We start from the raw sequence: 13144 nt of genomic DNA on the forward strand, positions 1-13144 counted from the left end.
CAGTTTTGACCAGCAGACACACGTGGTGACCCTGGATTGACCTGCTGTACATGGAGGCACAGGAAGCAATCCTCTCCACCACTGGTTAAGAGACAGGAACACAACCGTAAGCTCATTAAACATTTCAAAATCGAAGGTCTTTATCTACCACATTATCATCATCTTAATGTTCATTCAAAGACGGAGATTTCTGCAAGAGGACACAGTGAACTACAAAAACACCTCAATAAATATGTCCATTCTTCACCTAATACCTCCCCATGCCCCACCCTCTCCCCTGTATTCCCCAGTCCCTATCCTATCCCCCACCCTCTCCCCGTCTCCCTCTGCCTCCCCTTCACCTTCCCCCTGTATGCCCCAGTCCCAGTGTACCCACCAGAGAAGTGGTGGTGGAAGCAGATCCTGGCCAGTAGATGGTGGAAAGGCTGGTTGACTCCCTCCAGCTTCAGAGAGCTTCCCTTGAGGTCCCCTGACTCCAACAGCTTAGCATATGCGTCACTGCAAACAACAACAGCAATCACATTCACTACGCATCACATAGCAAGCAGTTCACCAGCAGTTTAATCTTAAATTCAGATCAGGGCACAATACACTAAGCCAATAGCTCCAAATATTCAGTTAGGTAACGTTAATTATTATTAAAACAGCAGAGTGAGGTTCTTTGGGGACAGCTAGCTCCACTGACCTGTAGCAGGGAGTGGTGATCAGGTATGAGGTGCAGGTAAAGTGCAGTTTAAAGTCTAGTTTCTCGTGAGTGGAGGAATCATCAGTCTGTGGGAGAACATAACAATACGCTTTTACATATGAGGAAAAAAGTCAGTAGAACCCTGAGCAGTGAAATAGAGTGTACCCAGAATCAAAGTCACAGGGATAGTGGGGAATGTGGGGGCTTTGTGGTGAGCAAGACTAACTCACCTTGACTATGAAGGTGAGGGTTCCCTTCAGTTTCTGGGGCATCACAATGCTCTGCACTGAGAAGATGAACTGTGCCTCGTTAGAGATCCCTGAGGAACAAGAGAGAGAGAAAAAACAGATTAATTTGGATGTAAACTGGGAATATGAATATTTGGATGTGAATTTAGCTCTTTTATTTCAACAACAGGCTCCATAGCTTTTTCCTCCTCCCAGACTCTCCCGCTTCCTCACCGGGGGGCAGTTGGAAGGGCACGGTGAGGCTGTCATGTGGGCCGGCTCCCTCAGGCCGCTGCAGCTTGGAGTTGAGAGAGTCCAGCACGTTCAACTCCATGGACTTGATGAAGCTGTCACACTTATTCTCAAAGATAACAGAGACCACCACCTGGCTACCATCATGCAGGTTCCCCTGGATGTCACACACCTAGAGAGGGAAAGAGAGAGAGATTAAGCTGAGGTCGATCCCCTCCGTAGCCAGCAGTGTTCACACAAGGAGCCCAGCAGATTGACTTGCATGCATAACCACAGCAAACCAGCAAATCCATTCAACCATTCCAATCCCAACATGAATCCCATGTGATTTTTCTGAAGCACCCTGGAAACAGCACTGATAGGACAGTAGAATCGTAACATCACACACTCAAAGGGATGCCCCTGGCTTATGGTGTTCTGAATAACAGGGTCACATTTTCCAATATACACGTCTCTGCATAACAGCTTGGTTATCACAGGGTGATTAAGCCAGGGGGCACAGTCTGAGAAAAAGCACAACCACACAGCACATCTAGAAGATTCTCCTGTAAAACCCATAGCCTGCAGTTCACAGAACCTCAGCCAATACCTCATCAGTATCCTGCTTCATCTTGACAGAAAGAAAAAGCAAGAGCATAAGGGGGGTCCACTTACAGTACATACACTGCATTTGGAAAGTATTCAGACCCCTTTACTTTTTCCACATTTTGTTACGTTACAGCCTTATTCTAAAATTGATTCAATTGTTTTTTCCCCCTCATCAATCTACACACAATACCCATTAATGACAAAGCAAAAACAGGTTTTTAGAAATATCACATTTATATAAGTATTCAGACCCTTTACTCAGTACTGAAAAACATCCCCACAGCATGATGCTGCCATCACCATGCTTCACCGTAAGGATGGTGCCAGGTTTCCTCCAGACGTGACGCTTGGCATTCAGGCCAAAGAGTTCAATCTTGGTTTCATCAGACCAGAGAATCTTGTTTCTCATGGTCAGAGTCCTTTAGGTGCATTTTGGCAAACTCCAAGCAGACTGTTACGTGCTTTTTACTGAGGAGTGGCTTCCATCTGGCACTCTACCATAAAGGCCTGATTGGTGGAGTGCTGCAGAGATGGTTGTACTTCTGGAAGGTTCTCCCATTTCCACAGAGGAACTCTGGAGCTCTGTCAGAGCGACCATCAGGTTCTTGGTCACCTCCCTGACCAAGACCCTTCTCCCCCGATTGCTCAGTTTGGCCGGGCGGCCAGCTCAGCGAAGAGTCTTGGTGGTTCCAAACTTCTTCCATTTAAGAATGATGGAGCCCACTGTGTTCTTGGGGACCTTCAATGCTGCAGAAATTTTTTCGTACCATTCCCCAGATCTGTGCCTCGACACAATCGTGTCTCGGAGCTATACGGATAATTTATTTGACCTCATAGCTTGGTTTTTGCTCTGACATGCACTGTCAACTGTGGGACCTTATATAGACAGGTGTGTGCCTTTCCAAATCATGTCCAATTAATTGAATTTACCACAGGTGGACTCCAATCAAGTTGTAGAAACATCAAGGATTATCAATGGAAACAGGATGCACCTGAGCTCAATTTCGAGTCTCATAGCAAAGGGACTGAATACTTATGTAAATAAGGTATTTCTGTTTTTAATATTTAATACATTTGCAAATATTTCTAAAAACCTGTTTTCGCTTTGTCATTATGGGGTATTGTGTGTTCTCCTGAGTGGCGCAGTGGTCTAAGGCACTGCATCGCAGTGCTAACTGTGCCACTAGAGATCCTGGTTCGTATCCAGGCTCTGTCGCTGCCGGCCGCGACCGGGAGACTCATGGGCGGCGCACAATTGGCCCAGCGTCGTCCAGGGTAGGGGAGGGAATGGCCGGCAGCTCAGTTGATAGAGCATGGCGTTTGCAACGCCAGGGTTGTGGGTTCGATTCCCACGGGGGGCCAGTATAAAAAAAAAAAAAAAGATGTATTAACTAACTGTAAGTCGCTCTGGATAAGAGCGTCTGCTAAATGACTAAAATGTAAATGTAAAATGTAGATTGATGAGGGGAAAAAATAATTAAATCAATTTTAGAATAAGGCTGTAACATAACAAAACGTGGAAAAAGGGAAGGAGTCTGAATACTTTCCGAATGGACTGTATTATATATATATATATATATATATATATATATATATATATATATATATATATATATATATATATATATATATATATATATATATATATATATATATATATATATATATATATATTACAATGACTCCTCCCAGTTCACAACAATAGTATACTTCTCCAGTGGACCCAAGCGTCTCCCTCCATCACACTCACCATCTTGATGTAGGAGTTCTCAGCCAGCAGGGCGTAATTGGACATGGGCTTTAACGAGAGAAGAGTCTGGTCAGTTCTCGCTTGTCACTCAATATGCAAACAAGGGAACCAGTCCCAGGTCTGGATTCTGTATATATGCTATTTGAGATAGGGAGTGTATAAACACTTCATACTTGACATACTTGTGTCAAATCAATGGGTGAAGGTTGGGAAGTTTTGACAAAACCATACAATGAAAGGGTAGATTTATACGGACAGTACTGCATTTATGACTTGAACGTCCAGTGGACAGGGATTGGACTGCGTGGACAGGTGATTGGTTACTGACCGGCAGAGGCTCCTCCTCCTCCACCGTGCCGTTCTGCACAGACTCGTCTCCGGATCCATCACTATGGTGATGATGATGGTGGTGCTTCTTCTTCTTTTTCTTGTCCTTCTCCTCCTTTTTCTGCTTCTTCTTCTTGTGCTTGGAGGATTTCTGAGAGGGAAACAAGCAGGGGATGATGTAGAGGGCAGTCTATTCAGAAAGAGGGAGGGAGAGTTTCCAAAGGTGAAGTGCTCAGACAAGATCTGTCAAAATACAGTATCCTGTTGCGCTAGTCTTTAATGTAGAATCCTTAGAAATGAATGATGCTTTCGTTTAAATGTTTTGTATTGTTTATAAAATATCAAATAAAATCTTACACACACAAAATAAAAATAATCCTTAGTAACAGCTAAGGTTTCTGTCTCGTGATTATGACATCATCAGCAGAGTGGAGTGACTCACAGTCTCTTCAGGTTCAGAGTCTGGTGCCACCGCAGCCACACCAGAAGCCACCTCAGGGGTGGAGGCAGGGGGAGCGTCCGTTACTGCTGCTGCCTCCTGTCACCACATACATAGTATGGACACATTTAGGATGATTATTGACATACAACACACATTGTCATTTATTGATCATATACAAGTACAGGTAGTAGTAGTTTGGGTTAGTTGTAGTCATTTGTTTGTTGTTAAGAAGTTCTCAAAATGCTGACATTGTTCCAATGGACCCATTGTCGATAGGATCCCTTCACATCTGTGCTTTAGTGGAACAATAAATAGACTCAAACCAGTTCAAAAAACAGAAATACAGAAACATGTTCTAACAGGATGTGTGAACTGTGAAGTCATGTTTGGGTGACTGCTAGACGTAGCTTATTTCCTGAGGGCAGACAGTTGGTGTGGTGTAAACAAAGTTCCTGATACATTTCTCAACATGCAGAGCCCCAAAACAATGTATATCTAATGATCAGATTCTGCTTGAAACAGTCCCATACAGTAGTTCAGAACAGAGGACAGAGAGTGTGTGGTCACAGAGCTAAACTTTATGACCTAGTCTAACTTTAAACTGAATACTGTACCATTGTCATTAGTCTTCCACCTGGTCTGACAGCTGCTCTGGGCTAGAGCGGTTGTCTGCAGTTACACGCACTCAGTCAGTATGTAGTCAAAAACACTGTCTATACGTAGTCATACTACACACGAAGAGCTATGCTACTGCTGCATTGGTTTGACTGGAACAACAAGAACTGTCAGCAAGATTCCAGACCCTGAGGCCCCTGAACTTGACAACAACACTGACGAGAAACAGACACACAGAGCAAAACCAAAAGAGAGAACCAACACTAAGAAACACACAGGCAGAAGAACAGACAACGAAAGTAGGGTTACATGACCTGTGAAAGAGAGGGTGAAAGAAGAGAAGAGTGGATGGTAGGAAAGAAAGAACCACGCATGGCGAGGAGGATCAGACGAGAGCAGAGAATAGATGGAGAGGTACTGTTAGAACACAAATAAATGACAACAAGGACAAGGAGCGACTAAGAGAGAGAGAGGGGAACTCAACCTGAGGGTTAGAGGGCACTGGAGCATTTGAGAGCCAGAAATCCAGATCCGAAGCCTAGAACAGTGGGAGAGGGAGAGGGAGCGAGAGTGATGGGGGAGGGGGTAGAGGATAAACATTTTAGTGCTACCTCTTCATGAAAATGGATACAGAGATTACACGGTTATTTTCATGAATAAATCAAGTATTTCAAGAGAGAGACTACACATACTACAATCTTAGAACAAATACTGATTGATACTTGATTTAATCTTTATTGCTGATAGGATGGTGAGGGGGCTTGAAAGAAGCAATGACAATGTTTGATAAATGAAAATGATCAAAGAAATGTGTTTGCTTGACAGATTATCTAAACTTGACATTTTTGGGAAATCAAAATATTTAAGCTTATATAAATGTAATTCAATCAAATTCTTAGTTTAGTTTAAAATGATTTAGTGTCAGTCTTCATTCTTCAATAGATGTTGATGAATAACAGGAGTGTCAAAATACCCTACACAGAATGACATTGTGCAAATCTTGTCCCTGTAAAAAAGGTAGTCCCTCCCTTTGTGATGTCATACCTCTGGTGTGGAGGCAGGAGGCTGGGCTGCCACATCGTTGGTCACTTCTGATTGGACAGGTTCCTCTGACCCAGCCTCCATAAGATCCTCCCCTTCCTCTTGTTTGTGTTTCTTCTTCTTCTTCTTCTTCTTCATCTCTTTACCCTTCTACAATGACAACAAAAACACTCCTCAAGACAATAAGGTCACAAATAACAGAGACGTCAAAAATATGAAAAATATTCTAAAGAAATAAAGAACAGGGCCTCACCTTCCTCTCCTTGTCCTTATCCTTCTTCTCCTTCCCGCTCTTCTTCTTGGGCTCTGAAGCGACCTCCAACCCCTCCCCGTCCTCTACGGGGCTCTTGAGGACCTCATCGGGACGGTGTGTCCTGACTGGCAGCTTCTTCTCACTGTCTGCCAGGGGCCTGAGAGCACAGAGGAAACGCATAAAACCACAGCCCTGGGTGTACATGGTGATTCTGGTCAAACTATAGCCATTGGCTGTCTCAATAGTCTTAACTAGCCTCCTTTCCTCTATGACCACTGATCTGGGAGGAAAATACAAGTTAAAAGCAGCATGGTGAGAACCTATCCAGTCTATTCACTTATCAATGCCAGTGAAGGAAAGGAGATTATGAAAGGAAGCTAGTTGAGACAAACCCATCCACTCCACTCAGGTGCATGATATCTCAAACACAAACTTCCTCAGCATAAACCTTCAAAGCCATTCCTCAGGCAGAGCTGGGAGGTCTGGAGGGAGACCCCCATTAACAGGTTTATCCAATATCAGAATTGGATTGATGCCTCTGTAACTGAGTACGTTTACATGCACAGTAATAATTCTATATTAAACTGATTATGGCAGTAGGCAGATTATGCAATAGTCATGTAAACACCCTACCCTGCTTATCTTAAAATCGGTGTAAGGTCAAAATCAAAGTAAGCATACGCCGATTAAAAACACCTGGTTTTCTGAGGAATCTTTCGAATTATTAGGACATGTAAACACCGTAATCGGCGTTCTAGCAGTGTATTTGATCTGCTCATGTGCTAGCACCAGCTGAGCGAGCCTCCCTCTTTAGCGCGAGTGAAGTGAGTTCGGAACAACTGAATGTATGTGTCTTAGAAGTAGTTTTCACATACAAACTTTATATGTCCGAACTCAGAACGGTCGCTGTGGTAGAACATTTATTTTGACTGGAGATTTTCTGCATTTATCAGCGTGCCATCAGGTAGCCTGATATCAGATGTGTCCATGTAAACAGGATTATTAGTGAAATTGTTCTCCTTGCAAAGCATGTAAACGTTTTAATCAAACTATTATATTAACCTGACTATCCACAACAATCGCATCGTAACCATACTCAGACATGGATTGGGTGAGGATTTGACTAGTAAAAACAGTAGTCGTCCATGAGCAGTAATGGTGATTGAGTCATGACTTGAGAAAATCAGCAGTTCCACTGAGAAATCTAGAAACTCTCATCTTATCACATCAATCTGTTTATGTTCGTGAGAAGTGAGAGCGCTTTTCTTCGTCTCCAGCCACAATGTGGGCACATTAACAGAGTTTTGTATGGAGGGAATGCTGATATTCTGAAATGAGCTTGTAGAAGGTTTCAAATGGAGTAGGGGTGAGCAAGAGGAGAGTGTTGTTGAAAAGAAGGATCAAACTTCAAACTGTAAAGTCACATCATGCCGAGAGAGATAGAGAGAGAGAGGAGAGAGAGAGAGGAGAGAGAGACACAGAGAGAGAGAGAGAGAGAGAGAGAGAGAGAGAGAGACACAGAGAGAGAGAGAGAGAGAGAGAGACACAGAGAGAGAGAGAGACACAGAGAGAGAGAGAGAGAGAGAGAGAGAGAGAGAGAGAGAGAGAGAGAGAGAGAGAGAGAGAGAGAGAGAGAGAGAGACTAGAGTCCAGCCCAGACGGGGCTTCTCCTGAGGCTGAGAAGGTACTCACCTGCGAGATGCCACCAGCAAACTGCGCAGTCAAGGGGATAGAGGTGTGTGTGTGTGCATAAGAGAGAGACACCGAGGGAAAGAACCACAGAGCAGAGCACAACACAGTGAGAGGGAGTGTGTGAGGATGAAGAGGGCCAGTCCAGCACAGCACCAGCCTCTCAGTGGAGCCAGGAAGAGATTATACACCCCCACAGAGTAGATAATAGCACAGCCAGGTTATATAGCCTTCGCTTTCATACTAATCCATTAGTGGACATCTGTAATACAGAGAGAGGTCAGTGATGATGAGTGAACTCACTTGTCCAGGTCGATGTTCAAAGCTTTGTGGGGGTCGTTAGGATCTTTGTCATCGTCATCACTGGGCAAGGCATTCTGAGACAGCAAGAGAATGGAGTTAGTGACAGAGCAAAATAACATCCTTGCATATGCAATTATTATCAAAGGTATGCCACATTTCTATTATCTGCAACACTCTGAACCACCTATGAAAGTTCCTGGCCTCTACCCCATGACTCTACCCCCTGGCATCTCTGCCTGGCTTACTGTACCCCTGGCATCCCTGCCTGGCATCTCAGCCTGGCCTACTGTACCTCTGGCATCTCCTCAGTGACGATGTCCACCATGTGTGCAGGGGTGATGTCCTCCTCGCTCTCTGGGCCCGAGTCCCCCCTCCTCCGGCGGCCCTTCTCCCTCCTCTTCTTCTTGTCCTTCTTCTTCCTGTCTGCCTTGTTTTTCTCCCGACGCTCCTCTTCCAGCTTCACATACTGGTCTGACATTGGCATCCCTAAACCCAACGGGAGGGAGAAAGGAAGAAAGAGAAAGAAAGAGGAAGTGGGGTCAAGTTATTACACAGAAAGAGGAAGTGGGGTCAAGTTATTACACAGAAAGAGGCGAGAGAGAAAGATGTACAGAAGAGGGGATTAGTTATGACAGAGGTGAAGAGAGAAAGAGGGAGATGGGTTAGGTTTGGATACAGAGTCCTGTTTGCAGAACCACTGACTGATACACTGTACATTGAAATCAGTAGTTTATAGTGTAGTGGCCAGAGGAACTGACCTGGGACTTTGAGAGGCACACTGAGGTCAATCTGCACCACTGGAATGTGCTCCACACCAACAGCATCCTGGTACACCTGCACACACACACACACACACACACATCTTAAAACACAGGAACTATAACATAGGGATGTGAATGGCATATAACATAAAAGAACAAAGGCTTCTAGTCAATATAATGATTTAGTCTAAGACCTTCGGAGAGGGGGGTGCTAAGCAGACATATGGAATTGTTTTTAAGTTGGTCATACTATTGATCATTTAGCTATTTGATATTGAATTTTAGGACCCCTTTAGATATGTTTTTTTATAACAAAAAATGGTTGATCAAATATTGATTTTGGCCTTTACTACTAAAGACCATAGAAACGCATTGAATAACATTCATAAATGGCTAAAAGAACAGTCAAAAAATGAATAATAAGAAACAAGGTTTTGAAGTGTCTGTCCTAAATCTAGGATATTTATAAAAATATAAAAAATAATAATCCGTAAATATATATATATTATTATAAATTTTTTGTACACATATTTAACCATTTATTTTGGGTAGGCACAAAACTACCTTCATACTTCCATTTGTTTATTTAAACTGGTACCGATTACCTCCAGACGAGTCCCGTGACACTTGTGTTCGTGAGAGTCTCCCCTTTCCATAGTGGGGGTCCCTTTAGTTTGTAGCCCAAACTGTTCGGACGCTACCAAACAGAAGTTGGCACATCGACGGTACCGACTTCAGACGAGTCTCCTGACACTTGTGGGGGTCGTAGACAAAAACCATCGTGTTCATGAGAGTCTCCCCTTTCCATAGAGTGGTCATAACATGAGAAGACCGATTTTCTGGATGTCTCATGGTCTGACAAACACCGCTCTAGCTCTGCCATCTTTCACAGCAGATGCGGAAGTGTGACGTAGGTGGATTGAGACGCATCCAATGCAAAAAAACATATCTCTAGCTTAAACTGATGGATTTTGATGGGGATTTTTTTGTTATGTAACTTAGATTGACGCACTGGTTAAATTATCATATTTAGATGGAAGTATATTCAAGTGGTTTGAAATGTGTAATTAATTACATTTCTGTAAGAGTCAGGTTAACAAATAAGACTAGCTGCCGATTGGGTGATGATGCAGGGCGTACCTTCTGAGAGGACAGGGAGGCCTTGATGTAGAAGGGGTTGTTGGCCTGCTCGGCCTTCCTTACTTCTCTCCTCTGGAGGGAGAAACAGTATCAAGTCAGTCATATGAAAATGATGTGGTGTGTACCTGTGTACCTCTTCAGTGTCTGATTGTTTTAGCATCACCAAAGATTTAACATCAGCAACAGATCAACTGTTGAAAGAACTGAGGAGCTTGTATCTCAATGCGTATACAGCAGCGATTATTGGCTTGTAAATTCCCATCTTACCTTGGCCAGTTCCTTCTCGTCCACCTCAGTGTAGCGTGGCTTGGTGTGTCTGGACTCCTCCTTGGCAAATACAGCCTTGCCCTTGGACTTCCTGCCCTCATCCTCAGACTCACTCCCAGACGGAGGCTCATTGATCCACGCATCCAGGTCCAGACTGGAGCCAAACCAAGACAATACATTCTCTGTTTATAAAATTGTACTGAATCATCCAGTTTTTTAAATTTGTATATACGGTATGACTTAACTCGCATAAAAACTGTGGATGGAAACTTGGTTACAGACAGTGTATACAACAAAGCTACCTTGCATTATCTAAAATTGTCTAATGGGCTGCATAAAGTACATTGAAAAAATATATAAACGCAAAATGCAACAATTTCAAAGATTTTACTGAATTACAGTTCATATAAAGGAAATCAATCAATTGAAATCAATTAATTAGGCCCTAATCTATGGATTGCACATGACTGGGAATACAGATATGAATCTGTTGGTCACAGACACCTTTTTTTTTTTTATGTAGGGGCGTGGATCAGAAAACCAGTCAGTATCTGGTGTGACCACCATTTGCCTCATTCAGCGCGACACATCTCCTTCGCATAGAGTCGCATAGAGTTGTTGATTGTGGCCTGTGGAATGTTATCCCACTCCTCTTCAATGGCTGTGTGAAGTTGCTGGATATTGGCAGGAACTGGAACAAGCTGTCGTACACGTCGATCCACAGCATCCCAAACATGCTCAATGGGTGACAAGTCTGGTGAGTATGGAAGAACTGGGACATTTTCAGCTTCCAGGAATTGTGTACATATCCTTGCGACATGGGTCCGTGCACTATCATGCTGAAACATGAGATGATGAAAGTGGTTTAATGACAATGGGCCTCAGGATCTCGTCACTGTATCTCTGTGCATTCAAATTGCCATCGACACAATGCAATTGTGTTCATTGTCTGAAGCTAATGCCTGCCCATACTATATAACCCCATCATGGGGCATTCTGTTCACAGCGCTAACATCAGCAAACCGCTAGCCCACACGACGCCATACACGCCATCTGTCATCTGCCCGGTACAGTTGAAACCGGGATAAATCAGGTGAAGAGCACACTTCTCCAGCGTACCAGTGGCCATCGAAGGTGAGCATTTGCCCACTGAAACAGATCCACAGATGATGCAATCTCTATTATACTCCACACTGCCCTTTCCCACCTGGACAAGAGGAACACCTACGTGAGAATGCTATTCATTGACTACAGCTCAGCATTCAACACCATAGTGCCCTCAAAGCTCATCACTAAGCTAAGGATCCTGGGACTAAACACCTCCCTCTGCAACTGGATCCTGGACTTCCTGACGGGCCGCCCCCAGGTGGTAAGGGTAGGTAACAACACATCTGCCACGCTGATCCTCAACACGGGGGCCCCTCAGGGGTGCGTACTCAGTCCCCTCCTGTACACCCTGTTCACCCATGACTGCATGGCCAGGCATGACTCCAACACCATCATTAAGTTTGCCGACGACACAACAGTGGTAGGCCTGATCACCGACAACGATGAGACAGCCTATAGGGAGGAGGTCAGAGACCTGGCCGTGTGGTGCCAGGATAACAACCTCTCCCTCAACGTGACCAAGGCAAAGGAGATGATTGTGGACTCTGCACCGGTACCCCCCTGTATATAGCCACCCTACTGTTATTTTATTTGACTTCTGCTCTTTTTTTCTCAACACTTTTTTGTTGTTGTTGTTTTATTTTACTTTATTAAAAAATAAATGCATTTTTGGTTAAGGGCTGTAAGTAAGCATTTCACGGTAATGTCTACACCTGTTGTATTCAGCGCATGTGGCAAATAAAATTTGATTTGATTTGATATGATATGAAGTCGGTTATGACGCCGAACTGCAGTCAGGTCAAAACCCTGGTGAGGACGACGAGCACGCAGATGAGATTCACTGAGGTGGTTTCTGACAGTTTGTGCAGAAATTATACGGTTGGGCAAACCCACAGTTTCATCAGCTGTCCGGGTGGCTGGTCTCAGACGATCCCCCAGGTGAAGAAGCCAGATGTGGAGGTCCTGGGTTGGCGTGGTTACACATGGTCTGCGGTTGTTAGGCCGGTTGGATGTGAACATTAAATTACTGGCAACAGCTCTGGTGGACATTCCTGCAGTCAGCCTGCCAATTGCACGCTCCCTCAAAACTTAGACATCTGTGGCATTGTGTGACAAAACTGCACATTTTAGAGTGGCCTTTTATTGTCCCCAGCACAAGGTGCACCTGTGTAATGATCATGCTGTTTAATCAGCTTCTTGATATGCCACAACTGTTAGGTGGATGGATTATCTTGGCAAAGGAGAAATGCTCACTAACAGGGATTTAAACAAATTTGAGAGAAATAAGCTTTTTGTGCATCTGGAAAATGTCTGGGTTATTTTATTTCAGCTCATGAAACATTAGACCAACACTTTATATGTTGTGTTTATATTTTTGTTCAGTGTAATACTATAAAATATATTTCTGATGTTGTGTATCACTATAAGCTTAAATTGTGAGTAGGGGAGAGCGGCAGGCAGACTGACCCTTCAGGAACCGGCACTTTCTTCTGTGCCTTGGGGGCCACAGGGTTGAGCTCTCCAGCAAACAGAGCAGTCACCTCCTCAGCCACCTCCACGTCCTTCTGCTGCAGCTTCTGGATGTACTTCACCAGCTGCAGGATGCAGGAGGCCTGGGGAGGGGAGCACAGAGAGAGAAGCATACTGGAAAACGGCCAATAGCCCCCTGAGGTTAACCGAGGTTAGCTGTGTGACTC

General features: G+C 44.1%; 1 protein-coding gene across 2 annotated transcripts in view; it reads right to left on the minus strand.

Moving 5' to 3' along the window:
* The window catches only part of LOC311148991 (AP-3 complex subunit delta-1-like), a 36569-nt gene that overhangs the window by 2485 nt on the left and 20940 nt on the right, over positions 1 to 13144 (minus strand). The window contains exons 16-32 of one of the 2 annotated variants that reach the window (XM_084186048.1): positions 12915 to 13060; positions 10341 to 10494; positions 10074 to 10145; positions 8931 to 9006; positions 8465 to 8643; positions 8173 to 8246; positions 6181 to 6337; positions 5931 to 6077; positions 5371 to 5424; positions 4272 to 4367; positions 3831 to 3980; positions 3503 to 3550; positions 1147 to 1336; positions 916 to 1004; positions 686 to 771; positions 377 to 498; positions 2 to 81 (exon numbers count right to left, since the gene is read on the minus strand). In XM_084186048.1, the coding sequence (XP_084042174.1) occupies positions 2 to 81; positions 377 to 498; positions 686 to 771; positions 916 to 1004; positions 1147 to 1336; positions 3503 to 3550; positions 3831 to 3980; positions 4272 to 4367; positions 5371 to 5424; positions 5931 to 6077; positions 6181 to 6337; positions 8173 to 8246; positions 8465 to 8643; positions 8931 to 9006; positions 10074 to 10145; positions 10341 to 10494; positions 12915 to 13060 (1920 nt within the window). Of the gene's footprint in view, position 1; positions 82 to 376; positions 499 to 685; positions 772 to 915; positions 1005 to 1146; positions 1337 to 3502; positions 3551 to 3830; positions 3981 to 4271; positions 4368 to 5370; positions 5425 to 5930; positions 6078 to 6180; positions 6338 to 8172; positions 8247 to 8464; positions 8659 to 8930; positions 9007 to 10073; positions 10146 to 10340; positions 10495 to 12914; positions 13061 to 13144 lie in introns of both variants that reach the window. The other variant, XM_084186047.1, reaches the window with a different exon arrangement.

The sequence above is a fragment of the Coregonus lavaretus genome (assembly GCF_964263955.1).
Source record: "Coregonus lavaretus genome assembly, chromosome: 21".
NCBI lineage: Eukaryota > Metazoa > Chordata > Actinopteri > Salmoniformes > Salmonidae > Coregonus > Coregonus lavaretus.